This window comes from Nanorana parkeri, unplaced genomic scaffold, assembly GCF_000935625.1.
Source record: "Nanorana parkeri isolate BGI_ZX_2015 unplaced genomic scaffold, ASM93562v1 scaffold131, whole genome shotgun sequence".
Lineage (NCBI taxonomy): Eukaryota > Metazoa > Chordata > Amphibia > Anura > Dicroglossidae > Nanorana > Nanorana parkeri.
In genome coordinates, this window is record NW_017306399.1 from 1,130,347 (window position 1) to 1,146,047 (window position 15,701).

General features: G+C 44.2%; 1 protein-coding gene across 2 annotated transcripts in view; it reads right to left on the minus strand.

Moving 5' to 3' along the window:
• The window catches only part of DOCK7 (dedicator of cytokinesis 7), a 151,189-nt gene that overhangs the window by 62,495 nt on the left and 72,993 nt on the right, over window positions 1-15,701 (minus strand). For both annotated transcript variants that reach the window (XM_018553850.1, XM_018553849.1), the window contains exons 15-22: window positions 12,773-12,890; window positions 10,987-11,057; window positions 9,511-9,649; window positions 9,310-9,411; window positions 7,499-7,585; window positions 3,289-3,520; window positions 2,903-3,067; window positions 1,331-1,500 (exon numbers count right to left, since the gene is read on the minus strand). In XM_018553850.1, coding sequence (XP_018409352.1) covers window positions 1,331-1,500; window positions 2,903-3,067; window positions 3,289-3,520; window positions 7,499-7,585; window positions 9,310-9,411; window positions 9,511-9,649; window positions 10,987-11,057; window positions 12,773-12,890 — 1,084 coding nt within the window. The remainder of the gene's footprint in view (window positions 1-1,330; window positions 1,501-2,902; window positions 3,068-3,288; window positions 3,521-7,498; window positions 7,586-9,309; window positions 9,412-9,510; window positions 9,650-10,986; window positions 11,058-12,772; window positions 12,891-15,701) is intronic.

The following is a 15,701-nucleotide window of genomic DNA, read 5'->3' on the forward strand; positions in this document are numbered from 1 at the left end:
GAGGCCGGGTGTCACCCGGAGAGGTTACCGGGTGACACCCGGCCGTGACATCATCGCGCATGCGCGACGATCTTATTGATACGTGCCGGCGGCCATCTTGGTGATGGACGCCGACAGAGAGAGGAGGGGACAGTCACCCGGCGGGATGAGGTATCCCGCCGGGTCCCCTCCTCTCTCCCGAAACTGTCGGGCGATTGGCCCATTAACGAGTGCCCGACTTTTCAGAGGGGGGTGACATCAAAATGAGTGTCAGACATTTTGGTGTCACCCCCTCCAATAGTCAAGCAGTGTATCTAAACCTCTGTTTTTAACCTTAGCGGTGAGACAAGTTTTTTTGCATGCTGGTGAGTGTGCTGGGAAACTTTTTGCTGTTGTACCCCTCCAATAGTGTCACCCGGGTGTGGGCCGCACCCCCCGTGTGACGCCACTGCTCATTTGCTGGCTGGAGGACGTCCATCATCATCATCATCTAGCTCTTTCCTTCCCAGCCGGAGTGTCCCTGGCCCGCCCCTTTCATTCATTCAGTTATTTAAATCATGGGGGCTCAGCATCACATGTGAGTGGTCTGCATGCAAATGAAGCCTCCCAAGTGCCAGCCCACTGCTTGCAACAATGCTGAGTGCTCCTGTGAGGAGTACTGAGGCAGTATGCTGTGATGATTTTAGGAAGCCATGTACAGCACCCTGCCAGCTCCTCCCACCAGCCATGATCTGCCTGCATTGCACAGAGAAGCAGAGAGACCCAGTGATGACCTCCCTGGGTCCACAATAAGGTCTGTAATGAAAACAGAAAGGTTTTATTTAAACGGGTCATTAGCATGTTGACGGGAGAGGAGGCAGGGAATATAAATAGATTAAATTCCAGCTTTAAAGATTATCTTTTGTTTCTTAAAGTTGGAACCGTTGTTAAGTTTTTAGTGCCATTTGCATCCCTACTATGGATTCCCCCTCTCTATTTGTTCTGGTGACCACAAATCAAGACTACAATTTAAGGAAAAGCCAAAATTTTGAGTTGTCACCAGAAGAGGAACAGAAGGTAAATCTTCCAATGGGCGACGACTGTCTAAGAGGGGATTTCCTCTAACTTCCTGTTGTGTCTACTCTACAAAAGGTAATAGGAAGAGTATAAATTCTATTGAAAGCCTATCTGAACATAACAAAAGGCAACTACACTCCTGTTAATGAGTCTAATAGTCATTTCATCTATTTCCCAGTCTCAACAATTATGTGATCTGTGAGTCAAGACTTAGGTCCTCTACCTATGACATTAGCATGATGGTGAAATAAGGAAACATTATATATGAACTCCTATCTATAGAATCTTCGATTACCTTGCTGCCAATAATTGATCTGACTTCATCGTCAGGTGATGTAGGAGTTCCCGATATATCAGGATTGCTGTTGCTAAGGCTCCTGGAGCGGTTTAAGTTAAGGCTTGCCGGCCTGTTTGCTGACCGGGCCATCGTGGCGTAGTGCATTGATCCCCCCAGACCTCCGGGTCCTGAAAAAAACAGTAGGAACTTTAGAAACACACAGCAAACCAAGGGATGTGTAAAGAAAGAGAGCAAGGGAATGCTATCAAAATAAAATATCGAAGTGTATGTAAACTCTAACAAGGAACTTCAGGTTTGTAGACCCAGGAACTCAGTGCAGGGATGGTGGGAGCTGCTCATAATGGGAGAGCAGGTGTGCAGACCTGAGAACTCAGAGCAGGGATAGTGAGAGACCCTCCTAATGGGCACAACAGGTGTGCAGACCCGAATACTCAGCAAAGGGATGGTGGGAGACTCTCATAATGGGCACAGCTGGTATGTAGACCTGGGAACTCAGCACAGGGATGGTGGGAACCCCTCATGATGGGTACAGCAGTTGTAGAGACCCAGGAACTGAGTGCAGGGATCATGGCAGCTGTTCATAATGGACACAGAAGGTGTGAGAACCCTGTAACTCAGAAAAGGGATGGTGGGAGACCCTCATACTGGACAGAGGTGTGCATACCCGGGAACTCAGGACAGGGATGGTAGGAGCCCCACATAATGGGCACAGCAGGTGTGCAGACCCGGGAACTCAGTGTAGGAATGGTGGGAAACCCTTGTGATGGGTACATCAGGTGTGTATACCCAGGAACTAAGTGCAGGGATCATGGGAGCTGCTCATAATGGACACAGTGTGCAGACCATGTAACTCAGGAAAGGGATGGTGGAAGACCCTCAAAATGGGCACAGCAGGTGTGCATTCTCGGGAACTCAGCACAGGAATGGTAGGAGCCCACATAATGGGCACAGGAGGTGTGCAGACCTTAGAACTCAGAGTAGGGATGGTGGGAGCCCCTCATAATGGTCACAACTGATATGCAGACCGGGAAACCCAGCAAGGGGATGGTGGAAACCCCTCATAATGGACACTGCAGGTGTACAGACCTGGGAACTCAGCGTATGGATGGTGGAAACCCCTCATAATGGGCACTGCAGGTGTGCAGACCCAGGAACTCAGCATATGTATGGGGGAAACTCCTTTAATGGCTTACAGCAGGTGTGGAGACCCAGGAACAGAGATCTCACTCCCCAAACGTTAGAGGAAACTGTCAAGTGGTTTAACTTTCCAGCAACTACCAAATACAGAAATATTTGTTTAGGTGGACTGACCCTTTAAATTATGTCATATCAAAGCTTTATTGCTTCTCCTCGGCCTTATTAAATTATGCAGTGAGGAGTCTTGAAGGTCAGGACTAAAGATTCTATAGGAAAAAAGCCTGAAAGTTTTCCATGTCCGAAAACTGGTGGAAATTTAGAATTTTAAGACAGAACCTGACATTGAAAACAACTTCCTATTTGTACTCCAAAACGTTAAGAGTAAGTAAAAGGAAGATATATATAAACATATAACTGTCCCTTATAAATTACCTGGAGATGGAGAATTGGGGTCGGTGTTGGGAAGCCGGAACACGTAGTGAATGTAAGATGCCAGGAGGTTATTCCGACCGTGCTGGTCCTGGTTTCCTTCCAGATTCTTATGCAGTCTATTTGTGATGGAAGCTATTGACTCAAATGAAGCTTGTCCTAAGTTAACTAACAAGAGAAATATTTTATAGTTCTATCTGTAACATAAATGACATAGAGGAAAGAGGGTGTCACGAGGCAGTCACTGTCCATTAAATGCGGACATCTTAATCCGCCGCTCACAGATACACTGTCATAAAATTGGACACATTGTTCTTAGCCAGTCATTAATCTTTATCTAGTCACCGTATCAGAACCACTCTTGTTTTGCTGCATAAGTTGTAACTTACCAAGCTGGCCTGCGATAATAGGAGGCCTTACGACCAAAAGGATCAATTTATCGAGCAGGAGGTGGAGGAACCGCACAACGGGTTCCAACTGCGCTGAGCTGAGGGCCAGGATGCTGTTTTTCAGTTCACTTTCCAAGTTGTTCTCCATAATTCTCATGTCACCGATTCTAACGGGGAACATGTGCTCGTCCAGGGCATGGACCAGAGCGAAGAACTTGTCTAGATAAGAATCCTAAAAAACCCAAAAACAATGTTATGTTATTTTGATAAATGTGACCAGTGTCTTTACAAAGACCCTTTAAAGTGACATTGTGAAAGTCAAAAAAATGTTTTCCCCTTCCCAATCCTGCTATAGGGGACTTACCTTAAATGATGGCTCTTTATTCGATCATCTTCTTCTTTCCTGTCCTTTTCAGCTGTCCCTCCAGGGCGGGTCTCCGATCCAGCGCCGAGTTCTCTTCTCTGATGTCCCACGGTGTCTGTGCGGGTGCACTCTGCTCCATAGACTTACCTTGCGTCTCTCCTCGTCTCCCGGCCGAATATCTGAAGTACGCAAGATCCTTTGCGACCGCCCGAGACTCTTCAGATGCTCGGACGGGAGCGCGTGGCGTAGACACAAGTAAGTCTAAACCCCTTTTAAAAAAAATTTTATGCATATATCTACTGCTTGCTAGCCGTAGATATATGCAAAAATGGCTGAGGGTTTAATAACCCTTTAAGTATCTTCACTCTGTTGAATTGGTACAGCCTCTATAAGGATCCCTAGCATTTCTCATTTCCAGGTGTATCGGCTTCCCTGTGTCCCCTGCTGCACACAGGGCCTCCCTCCTAAAAGCCGTGACACACTGCAGGCGAAGCAGCGCAATGCGGTGGCGCGCTGCCTTTGCGAGCAGTGTGTCATGTAATTTTCTTCTGGGCACCTCAGCTGGCGAGAGCTCGCGGAGCTGAGCGTGCCGAGATGAACAATTTCAACTTCAGCCAATCGGGCTCGCGCGTATAAACCGGCGCGACGGGATGCGACATCTGGCCGGTTGTTACAGACGAGCCGATTGGCTGAAGGTGCAGTCAATCATCTGACTGCACTCAGCTCACACACTGCACGCGAAGCTCTGTGCCGGAGAGCTTTGCTTCGCTCTGCACTGCTTCGCGTGCAGTGTGTCACGGCCTTGACGGTCCCTTCATCATCACAAGACACAGCAGAGTCGTAGGGGGAAGCGGACAGAAACACAGGAAGATGTGGTGGACGCAGGGATCCGACACTCCAGGAAGTGTCAAAATGTGGAAGATTCTGATGGATTTGCATCATGGGCCACCAAAAAGTGCAGCCTACCACACAGGTTACAATCTATGGTACAATCTCTTTTGGATTTAATGACAACTATGTAGAGCAAAAGTCTGCCTAAATGGATACAAATTGATTGGATAGATAAGTTAGGTCCTCATATTACACAGTCTCAGTAAATCAAAAGTTGATTGTACAAAGATTGTAACAGGTATGGTGATCCTTACATGTGCAGTAATGCCTCTCTTTTTCCAGGGAACTGTTTTTACGATAACACAATTCCTGTGTCTCTGAGGATCTCCTTCGGATATGAGGCTCAGGCTGTGAACGGGGCCTCAATTTCTACCCAAGTTGAGATTAAAGTATATTAAAGTATATCTTCCCCCAACATTTCAGTTGAGATTGATAACACAACTATCCAAAATCCCCACACAGCTATCCCCTCTTGTATCATTTCCCCCTCCTCTTTTAGATAGTAAGCCCTCAGGGGCAGGGCCCTCCTTACCATCTTGTATTGTATTGTGATTGTAATGTCTTCCTGATATTGTAAAGCGCTGCGCAAACTGTTGGCGCTAAATAAATCCTGTATAATAATAATAATAAAATCTAATGTCAAAAGTGTGGAAAAGCTGGAACCTCTCTTAGTTATTTATTGCTATATCCTCTCTGTTCAAGTGACCACTGCCACCAAGGGAGAAAGTAACGGGAAATCCAAAACTTTATATAGATTTCTTTTGGAACTGGGATGGTGAAGCTCTAGACTCAAAGCTTGGTGGTAGTTCCAACTGTATCCAATGATTGTTATAGCGTGACAGTTCACTCTCTGTTGTCCGATGGAGCCCAGTGGGGTTCCTGGGAGAGTTAACGTGAATGGAGAGAAAGTCAAGCCATAGGGATCGCCAGCGAACCCATTTCAGGAGTCATGTACAACTTCTCCTTCATCAGGCCTTATGTTTATTATGTGTTCATTGTAAATAGTAGTTTAAGGATCAATCAAAAGAATTGTCTTCCAGAGAACTCTACTAAGCAAACTTCAAACAACTATTTAAAATAACTAAACTCCAGGATTAACCAGTTCAGATTGCCCTCACTCAAGAAATCTTTCAATGAGGAACCTTATTTCTGGTGAAAACTGTGGTGAGAAAGTAGGGACTTTTCATTTTTTTGAAGAGATGTCCTATCACAATGCAAAGCTGGACTATGTGCTAATTTAGTGCCCATAATCCACACCCTGCTCAACAGTTTGCTGTGACACCTGCATTGTATAAAGTGATGCAGGGGGGATGGCGGAGTCTAAGCCTCGCATGAGGCAAAGTAGAGGTTTGCACACCAGACGAGGGCCTGGACATGTTATTGGGGGCCTCCCTATACCCCACAATACTACAACTTTTTATGCAATTTTGCTCCAAGGGAGAAAGAGGCTGACAAGGACAAAAAAAGTTACTTTATCAAGTATTTTCTTATTACATAAAGTATATCCAATAGTCAAGAATCTACCGCTGTGCACATATCAGATCTTTTAAAACATCAACTGAAAGTTTACTTGGCATCAGTTCATGTTACAGCACCCTAAATTCAGGCCCTGAGGCCAAGACTATATCTACAGTACATAATCAGGTCATCACCGCTACAAACTAGATCAAAAGGCCAGCAAGCTTTAAATAAACAAGACAATGTTTGATCAAGCTGATCCTCACGTTTAAAATGGAGCCACTGTACAACCTTTTCAATGTTTTTTTTTCCCTTTGCATGCATAAGTTTAATTCTATACAGTATGTACAGGGGATAAGTTATTTTATCTCATTGCATAGGCAGAGGCTCTGATGCTGTTATCACTGACAAAGTTTGTTGGAATTAAAATAGAGTCTGTGCATTCCCTAATGATCTGAAATGCACATGGCAGCCAGAGATTATGCCAGCTTCGTCTGGGCGCAAGATGGCGCTTATAATAGCATTTTTTTAATTGATGAAGTATTTTTTACTCAAATTTTTATGGGCAATGCTGACATGCTCCCGATTGTTTCATGCCAAGAATGATAGGCCCACTTTACCTTGACTCAAAACTAGGGATGTTTTTTTGGTATCGAGTACCAATATTTTTTTTCTTTGCAGTACTCGCCAATACCGAATACCCATACTGGATCTCCCATTAAGGAAGCCAGGCAGCGTGTAATGACTTGCCACCTGGCTTCCTGATTAGCCGGGAAGATGTGCAGCGTGTAAAGGCTTGGAGGGAAGCAGTCTCCATGACGACGAGTAAGCATGGAGCCGTGTAATGACGCGGCGCCCGGCTTCCTGACTGGCCGGGAAGCCGGCTCCATGCTTCCTCGTCACGAGGGAGCATGAAGCTGGCTTCTGGGCCAAATCAGAGAGCCGAGCAGCGAGTCATTACACGCTGCCTGGCTTCCTGAATGGCCGCGAAGCCGGCTCCATGCTCCCTCGTCACAAGTGACAAGAAGCATGGAGACTGCTTTCCTGCTAATCGGGAAACCGGGTGGCGAGTCTTTACATGCTGCCCGGCTAATCAGGAATGAAAGTTCTGCTCAACTACAGTGGCAATGGTGTTATAATTAAATCTTTACAAAGTAATTAATAAATGGTGAGTCCAATTTGAAGAAAATGATGCAGCCTTTTGGCATTGCAGATGATGGTGGAGAAACACGGCAGAGAAAATCTTGCTACCTACCTTGAATCTGTAAGGGATATTATGATGACACCACCGAATAATACATACCCAAAAGTTAAAAATGTTATCTTAAGTAGATATAGCCTATAACGCACTGCAAAATGGCAAGCACCACACAGCAGCAAATGCTACCTATGACACACCTGCTGTAACACATACTATGTACAACAGGGTAAGAATAAGCCCACAACAGGTAAGAACAATGTAAGTTCCTTCATGCATTTATGTTCATTAAAACCTACCTGAGTGTGAACCGAAGACACAGAGACCACTTCAACATTGAAGACGCCTTTGTGGTTATCAACCCACTTCATACCAGGCAGAGGGACCTGAGGGCAAATAGGAGATTAACACTAGTGATTCATGAGGAACAAAACCGTACTGATTTCATACAAATCCACTTTTCCAACAAACACTACTGCTGGAAGCACTGGGTTATTACTGGCTGATAAATAAATAGCTTTTGAAGTGTATATAACCCCCCTTCCCCAAAAATGCAATATACAGTATTGCAGTGCTTCAAGCTGCATTAGTTTCCTTCTTTTCAAGTACTGAAAAATACATATTGATCCTGCCAGAAAGATGTCCTTGTGACTTCCTAAGCACTGAACTGATATCTCAAACAACTTAGCCAGCCACCTTCTGTGTACTACAGAACTGCCCTCTAATGGAGATGAGGAGGGGGGAATCTGTTCTATAGTCCTAACACACTTCCTGTTCTAGGGTGACAACACTTCTCCACAGATACAGTATGCCAAGAAACTGACTTTAAATACTCTAGGAGATTGCAAATCGCTCAAGGCTATATACACAGGGATGGTGGAAACTCACTTTAATCACTTCAAGACCAGGTGTTTAGACCCCCTTCCTGGCCAGACCATTTTTCAGTGTTCAGCGCTGCAGTCCTTTGACTGACGTTTATTCCGTCATGCAACGGAACTGTACTGAAATGAATTTTATACCCTTTTTTGGGGACAGATAGGGCTTTATTTTGGGGGTATTTAATCACCACTGGGGTTTTTATTTTTTATTATAATTAGGAAAAATTACAGAAAATTTTGAAAAAAAAAAGTTTTTTACTCACGCGCGCGGAGGCGTGTCTGAGCGGACGTCTAGAGACGCCCGCTCAGATCTAGAGAGCTTCGGGCCGGCCGTTTTTCTACAACGGCCGGCCGGCCCGGAGGCAGTTAAAATAATACTTGCAGTACTTTACTGGTCATGATAAATTTGCACTGACAATGAGTGTAAGAAATACTATAAGTAAAATAAAAAGACACTACACCAGCCTTTCTCAACCAGTGTTCAGTGGAACCCTAGGGTTGCTTCAGAGGCTGCTAGGGGATCCTTGAGCAATAAGCAATTTCTTCCTTTGAGATAAGTATCTTTGCTATCTGTAAGGGGGCATTTTTTCCATTGATCACTAATATAAGAGGGCACTACACTGACCATAAATGTAATATAACACAAATATAGGTGCCACTAATGTCAGAGGGCACTTTTCCACTGACCGTCAATGTTAGGGGGCATTTGTCCACTGACCAGTAATGAAAAGAAACTTTAAAACTTTCAATGTCTTTCATGGTTATCATTAATGTTATTTTTATTACTGATGTTTGTTTTAAAAAAAATGGCCCTGGGTGCCACATATGCAAAGTATTCCATATACATTATTATGGATTATTATTTTATTTATATTATATTTCAACTCACTGCATGTGCAATGTACTCTGCAGATACAGTAATTATTATCATGAGTTCCTTGGGATTGAGAAAGCCTGCACTACACAAATATGCAACATGGTTTATTGTCTATATATCAGGAGGTGGACAAATTAATATGGAATTCAGGAGCCAGTCTGTCCAATCCAGGAGCCATAAGGATACTTTTAGGAGCCAGCTCCATTGACAGCAACTAGATAAAATCTCAGAAATTATGAGCCAGCTGTCATTTTTAAGGAGCATTGGTTCCCTGGCTCCTGGGATTTCTCCATCCCTACTATATATGAATCCACATCTAACACACATGTACATTGTATGTCTTGTACACACTAACCTCGGGGGAGAGCACAGAATAAGCCTGAGGGGGTTTCTCTAAAGAGACAGGAAGACAGAACTGTCCAGTCTTTAGGCGTCCATTCTGAAGCATTGGAATCCACTGAAAAAGGCAAGAAAGAAATAAACATTACAGCTAAGACCAAATAACACAGATTATCTGATACTGATAACATTACTAACAGTACAAAAAAAGTCATACCGTGTAACCCACTGGGGTTTCCAGGGGGGTGTTCTGTTTCTGTTGGCAGCTAACATGGTAGAAGGTAAACAGCAGATGGTGATGGTCGGTTAATGTGGCTGGCAATTTGATCTTGATTTCCTCATGGAAATCTGGAGACCTGCAAGAAACAGAAAATAATATATATCCTAAAAAAGTAGGATTTCCTGGATCATCTGGATCACATTTATAGGCTCTGCTCAATTCTAAAACTTCTTAATGTAATATCACACATCATTCTTTCTACCAGGAACTTTCACTGGTTCATTGGACACTCGCACCCATTAACAACCACCAGGGCGTCACCCTCCATCTTTTCTTGTATCTACCCTGGTTCCGCACATGGCTCTCTTACTCTACTTTTCTCACTTCTTCCATCCCTCTCTAGTAGATGGGACAACCTGATTACGGACACCCCTACAAGTCTATACCCCCATACCAAGTCTGAGATGACACAATTTTGTAAACAAGGGTATTGTACCAGATAGCGGACATACCCTGGGATGTGTGGAATGTATGACATAACAATTGCCGTTTATTAGGCAAGATCTTGCAACATCCCTCTGTATACCTGTACTTCTTTAACTCTGTATGTATGTAAAAAAAGCTTAATAAGCCTTTACTATTTAAACTAAACATGTGTGGTTTTATGAAAACTGCAGCAAATAAGGATCCACTGCAGGGGAAAAGTCAGGCAGGGCTGACATCGCTGTTTGGAATTTCAGTGCAGCAGAGGCAGAATGTTGTTATCTTAAACAGGAAGTTCAGTGAACTGTTAAGGCTACAGCATACAAAGGCATTTTAGATAATTGTGCGCTTTCAGCCTTGTAGTAACAGTTTGGAGAAGGTCATTCTCTGTTCCAGCATGACTGTGCCCCTGTGCCAGCTCCATAAAGACATGGTTTGATGAGCCTAGTGTGAAAGAACTGGAGTGTCCTGCACAGTGACCTGACCTCAACCCTACTGAACACCTTTGGGTTGAATTGGAATGCAGATTGTGAGCAAGGTCTTCTCATCCAACATCAGAATCTGACCTCACAAATGCTATTTTGGCTGAAAAGGCACACATTCCCACAGATACACACCAAAATCTTGTGTAAAGCCTTCCCAGAAGACTGGCGGCTGTTAGACCCCATTCAAACTGAGCGATCTGTAGCGCGATTTCCGTTCAACAATCGCTCAGAGTAGCTCATCCAATGCATTTCAATGGAGCTGATCACGTCTCACAGCTCAATGTTGCCTATAGCTTGTAGCTCAAGCTTGTCGCTCGAACATGACCTATTTTTCCACCGAATTTTGTGCGGTTTTGGCCCCAATAGGCTTTGATAGACTGCCATAAGAAGTGTTAGGTAGTGCGACAAAATGTGCATCGGAAGTCCAAGAAGCTCATATAGGTGTGATGGTCAAGTGTCCATAAACATTTGGCCATATGGCAAAAACTGGAAATAAGGAAGTCACCTATTGTGATAGACGACTGCTGTATAGGCTTCTTTTGAAAATTCTGGGCAGCTTGATTTGCCAAAGATAACCTGGAAGGGTAAAGGGAAAATAATGATTAAAGAAGAAGAACACTAGACAAAACATATCTGTAGTTTTTAATGTTAGGGTGGTCTAGATCTCTAAATAACAATGTTGTCCCAGTTTCTCATATTGGAATGGTTCTTCCCACAGCAGTCATCAAGAAGAAATATCAGTCTATCCGCACCATGCATCAAAGGAACATGTGCAATTTTAGTACAATGTGCACTAGTCAGTTCTCCCTTGCCCCTTAACCGAAGCTTGTTGGGCCCTCACAGACTTTTATGGAGCTGCATTCCTAGACTGAGGACACTTGAGAAAAGGCCACATTTAAGTCTATGGGTGTTCACAGTTAAGGCATGGCCAGCGTTGAAGAAGATTTCCATTCAAAGGACATTAATGGGCAGGGGCCACAACTTTTACTGCAAGATTAGCACACTTGAATGGTTGGGACTCGTATAAAATAATCTGCGTCTGCCTTGCCTGCTGTCAGCAATGACTTCCTAGGAAGAAAGACAAGAAGACGTGCTAGGTGTTATCCTTGACTCGGACCTCACCTTTCTGCCCCACATCCAATCACTATCCAAATCCTGCCGCCTCCACCTTCGTAACATCTCAAAATACCTCACCAATGAAAGCACAAATCTACTCATCCACTCACTTGTCATCTCTCGTCTTCACTATTGCAACTCCCTCTTCATTGGCCTTCCACTACACAGACTATCCCCCTTCGGTCTATCATGGATGCTGCTGCTAGACTCATTCACCTAACCAACCACTCAGTATCAGCATCCCCCCTCTGCCAATCCCTCCCTGTCAATAGCCCAAAAGATGAAATTAAAAATATTAACTACCACTTACAAAGCCATCCACAGCTCTGCCCCCGGCTATATCTCAAACCTTGTCTCAAAGTATCACCCTAACCGTCCTCTCCGCTCTGCCAAAGACCCCACCCTGTTCGACTATCTCCCACTCCAACTGCCTTTAGTTGATCCCTAAAGTCTCATCTCTTCAGTGAAGCCTATCCCACCTCAACCTAACCGCTCAACCATCACGTTCTCAAACAATTCATCCCCACACAGCTACCTCCTCATGTATCACTTGCTCTTCCCTTTTAGATTGTAAGCCCTCAGGGGCAGGGCCCTCCTTACCATCTTGTCTTGAATTGTATTGTGATTGTAATGTCTTCCTTATATTGTAAAGCGATGCACAGACTGTTGGCGCTATATAAATACTGTATAATAATTCTTCCACATGTGTATGACTATTTAAGACATGGGGACTCCGTAAGTTTTTTCACCCACAGATATTTGGTGCAGTTACATTGGTGTTATGCTACAAGGTTGACAGTTCTTGAGTCCTTCTTTAACTGGAACATAACTTTAGATGTATTTCGATTTACCAATTCATGATGAGTTAAAAATCAATGTTATTGTTCTCATTTCTTTTCAATCGTGTACTGTAATTTTAAAAAATTACATATTTTGGGTTTTGTATGTACTACTTGCAACCAGCAGGTGGAGTGCTCCAAACAGCACTAGCTTTCTGTTGCTCAAATAGCCCCCCTGCTATGAAAGATCAGGAGAATTCAGATTATAGACACAGCTAAATGAGGCAGAAGAGGGACACGTCTCCCCCTTCTACTCGCAGAGACAAGACTTTCATTCTACCCCAATGTAAGGGGGAGAAGGATCTCATTTGCATAGAGAGAAACCAGTTTCCTTACCGGCAAGGCGTTGCTCGGGTCTTCCCCGCTCATGAACTGCACTTTCACTGTTATGTTCCTTGCAGATCCTTGGCGATTCGCAAAGTTAAGACTTTGAGGGTAGACATACAGGATGTTTCTATGGGGGGGAATAAAACAGGATGAAAATATCGATATTGAGGAACATGTTTCAGGACAACAGAAGCAACTATTCAACTAACACACACTGATTTCCAGGGACAATATGGCACTGACATAACACTTCTCAGCTCACCTTGGTCAATACGGTTTTTGACCACAGAAAACTCTGATGTGTCTGCCCATTGATTTATACTGTGAAATCAAGAGTACCTTGGACAAAAGTAAAAACCAGACTGGAGTTCTAACCCTTACCACATCTTAATAAAAGCTGGCCTTACATTTTAAGCCTGTTGGGTCAGACCTAAAAGGGAAAAGCAGCCTAAAGTCATTGGGGTAAATCCACAAAGGGCCCCATTCGGCACATAATGTCTACAGAAATCAAAGACCATTTTATAAAGTAGCCATCTGCAAAACTAAATGGGCAAAGTGGGCAGCACAGTGGCGTTGTGGTTGGCACTTCTGCTTTGCAGCTATAGAGGCACCCGGTTCAAATCATGGTCAGACACTATCTGCAAGGAGTTTGCATGTTCTCCCTGCACTTGTGTGGGTTTCCTCTGGGTAATCCCGTTTCCTTCTACACTCCAATGACATGCTGGAAGGTTAATTGGTCCTGTATGCATGCGAGATACATTTTAAGCTCCTTAATGGCTGGTTCACACCATTAACAGTGCGTTCCAGAGCGGCCACTGTATCGCATTACGGCCGGCTTCCTGCGTTCAAGGGTGGGAGGGGGCGTGGCGTTGAAGTCAATGGCACAGCAGCCCCACCCCAGTGCGATCTCACGCACTAGAACAAGTGGCACATCAGTACCTGCGTTGCAGTCCAGCGCGATCTGCAGAACTGAATGGGCAAAGTGGGCAGCACAGTGGCGTTGTGGTTAGCATTTCTGCTTTGCAGCTATGGAGGCCCCCGGTTCAAATTCTGGTCAGACACTATCTGCAAGGAGTTTGCATGTTCTCCCTGCACTTGTGTGGGTTTCCTCCAGGTACTCCGGTTTCCTTCTACACTCCAATGACATGCTGGAAGGTTAATTGGTCCTGTATGCATGCGAGATACATTTTAAGCTCCTTAAGGGCTGGTTCACACCATTAACAGTGCGTTCCAGAGCGGCTAGCCTCTGGAACGCACTGTATCGCATTCCGGCCGGCTTCCAGTGTTCAGGGGCAGGACGTTGAAATCACTGACACTGTAGCCACGCCCCCCGCCTGCAGTGCGATCGCCCGCACCAGAACGCGTGGCACATCAGTGCCTGTGTTGCAGTCCTGCCCGACCTGCAAAAATGCTGCACGGACAGGGACGGATGTGAAACGCTGTGTTTCGGTACTATGTAAACACCTGTAATATGAAATAAACTTACAATGGGGGGTGTAACCTCTTAGCCTCTGAAACCTCATTCATTTTAAACTAATGAACTAGCAGAAGGCCGCAAAACAAGTAACAAGAGGGCCATGTGCAGCCCAGAAAATGTCAGTATTACTATGTCTGTTCACAGAGAACATAGCATTAGGTGGTGCTGCTAGCCTCTAATAACACCAGAAAGGCATGCCAGAAGAGAGGAGAGAGAATAAAGGACACAGCACAGGGATAACTGTGAACCCCCCCAAATGAGTCACTTCCTTTAGTGTAGGAGGGGAAAGTTTCTGGTCTGGAATGCTGACGTCAGCAAAAATGTGTCAAGACAAAATCCAAGAAATAGTATATGTGCAATGTGTCATACAAAATCTACTGTATGACACAAAAAAAATATGATATAACAGATATAATAATGATACACCAGTGCAGGATAATGTATTTTTATTCTGAAAGAAAAACTATAAAACGTAAAGCTGAACTCCACATAAAATGTGTATGTGTATGTATACATATATTTATACACATACTGCAATAGCTACAAAGGATATAAATTCACTTTTTCAGCACCAAATGTCTTTGCAAGCCCACTGATTACCTTGTAAAATTAGTGGGGACATTACCACTGTGCTGCACATAGTAAGTGCAGAGAGCAGAGCTGTCAGAGGGACCCAGCAGGCCCCACCCACTACAGGCTACCTGCAGAAAACTAAAGGAGGGGGTGGAGACAAGACCAGTCGCCCTGCACAAGGAGAGAGAGAGCAGCAGTGACTGGTCCTTATTATGGGAAGCTTTAAGTGCCACATTGGATTACTGCACAGATCTGGAAGAAATACTCACCAAGATTCACATAAGAATACACATGGCTCTTATATTTACACAATATTTGCTCATCCAGGAGTTCATGTTTAAGGGTATGTAAACCCTAAATCTATTTTTAGTATGTTTGGCATCGTGTCTTACTGTATATAGTTTTCCAAACCCTATTTTTGTCTGTTGCAAAGTTTCTTACCAGGAAACCCTGCCGATAACAGCACTTCCTGTTGAAGGCTGACAACGCTAAGCCACTGCCTCTCGCCTAGCAGCAGTGTTGTCAGCCTGTCCGTCTCATGGAGCTTTAGATGGCTGCCTATTAGGCACTGCTGCTAATAGAGAGGTAGTGCTCAGCCTGATATGTATGCATGTTACGTTTTGCAGCCGAATTAACCGTGCTGGCTTTTTGGTGCCGTAAATTAATGTAGTGGACACAGACACTTTGTTTCATTCTTTATTTAGAAAGTTTTCAATTATTACTATGAAGAGCAAGAGAGTCAGTGTAATTAAAGATTCCTCCAAACTGTTTACATCGTATATTGGGACATCAAGTCTGGATGGTAACCCCAGTCAAGGCTGTCCTTGGAGATCACATCAGGAAATAGTGATGTTTTGCAGCTTTACAAAACGTCAGTGAATAAAAAAA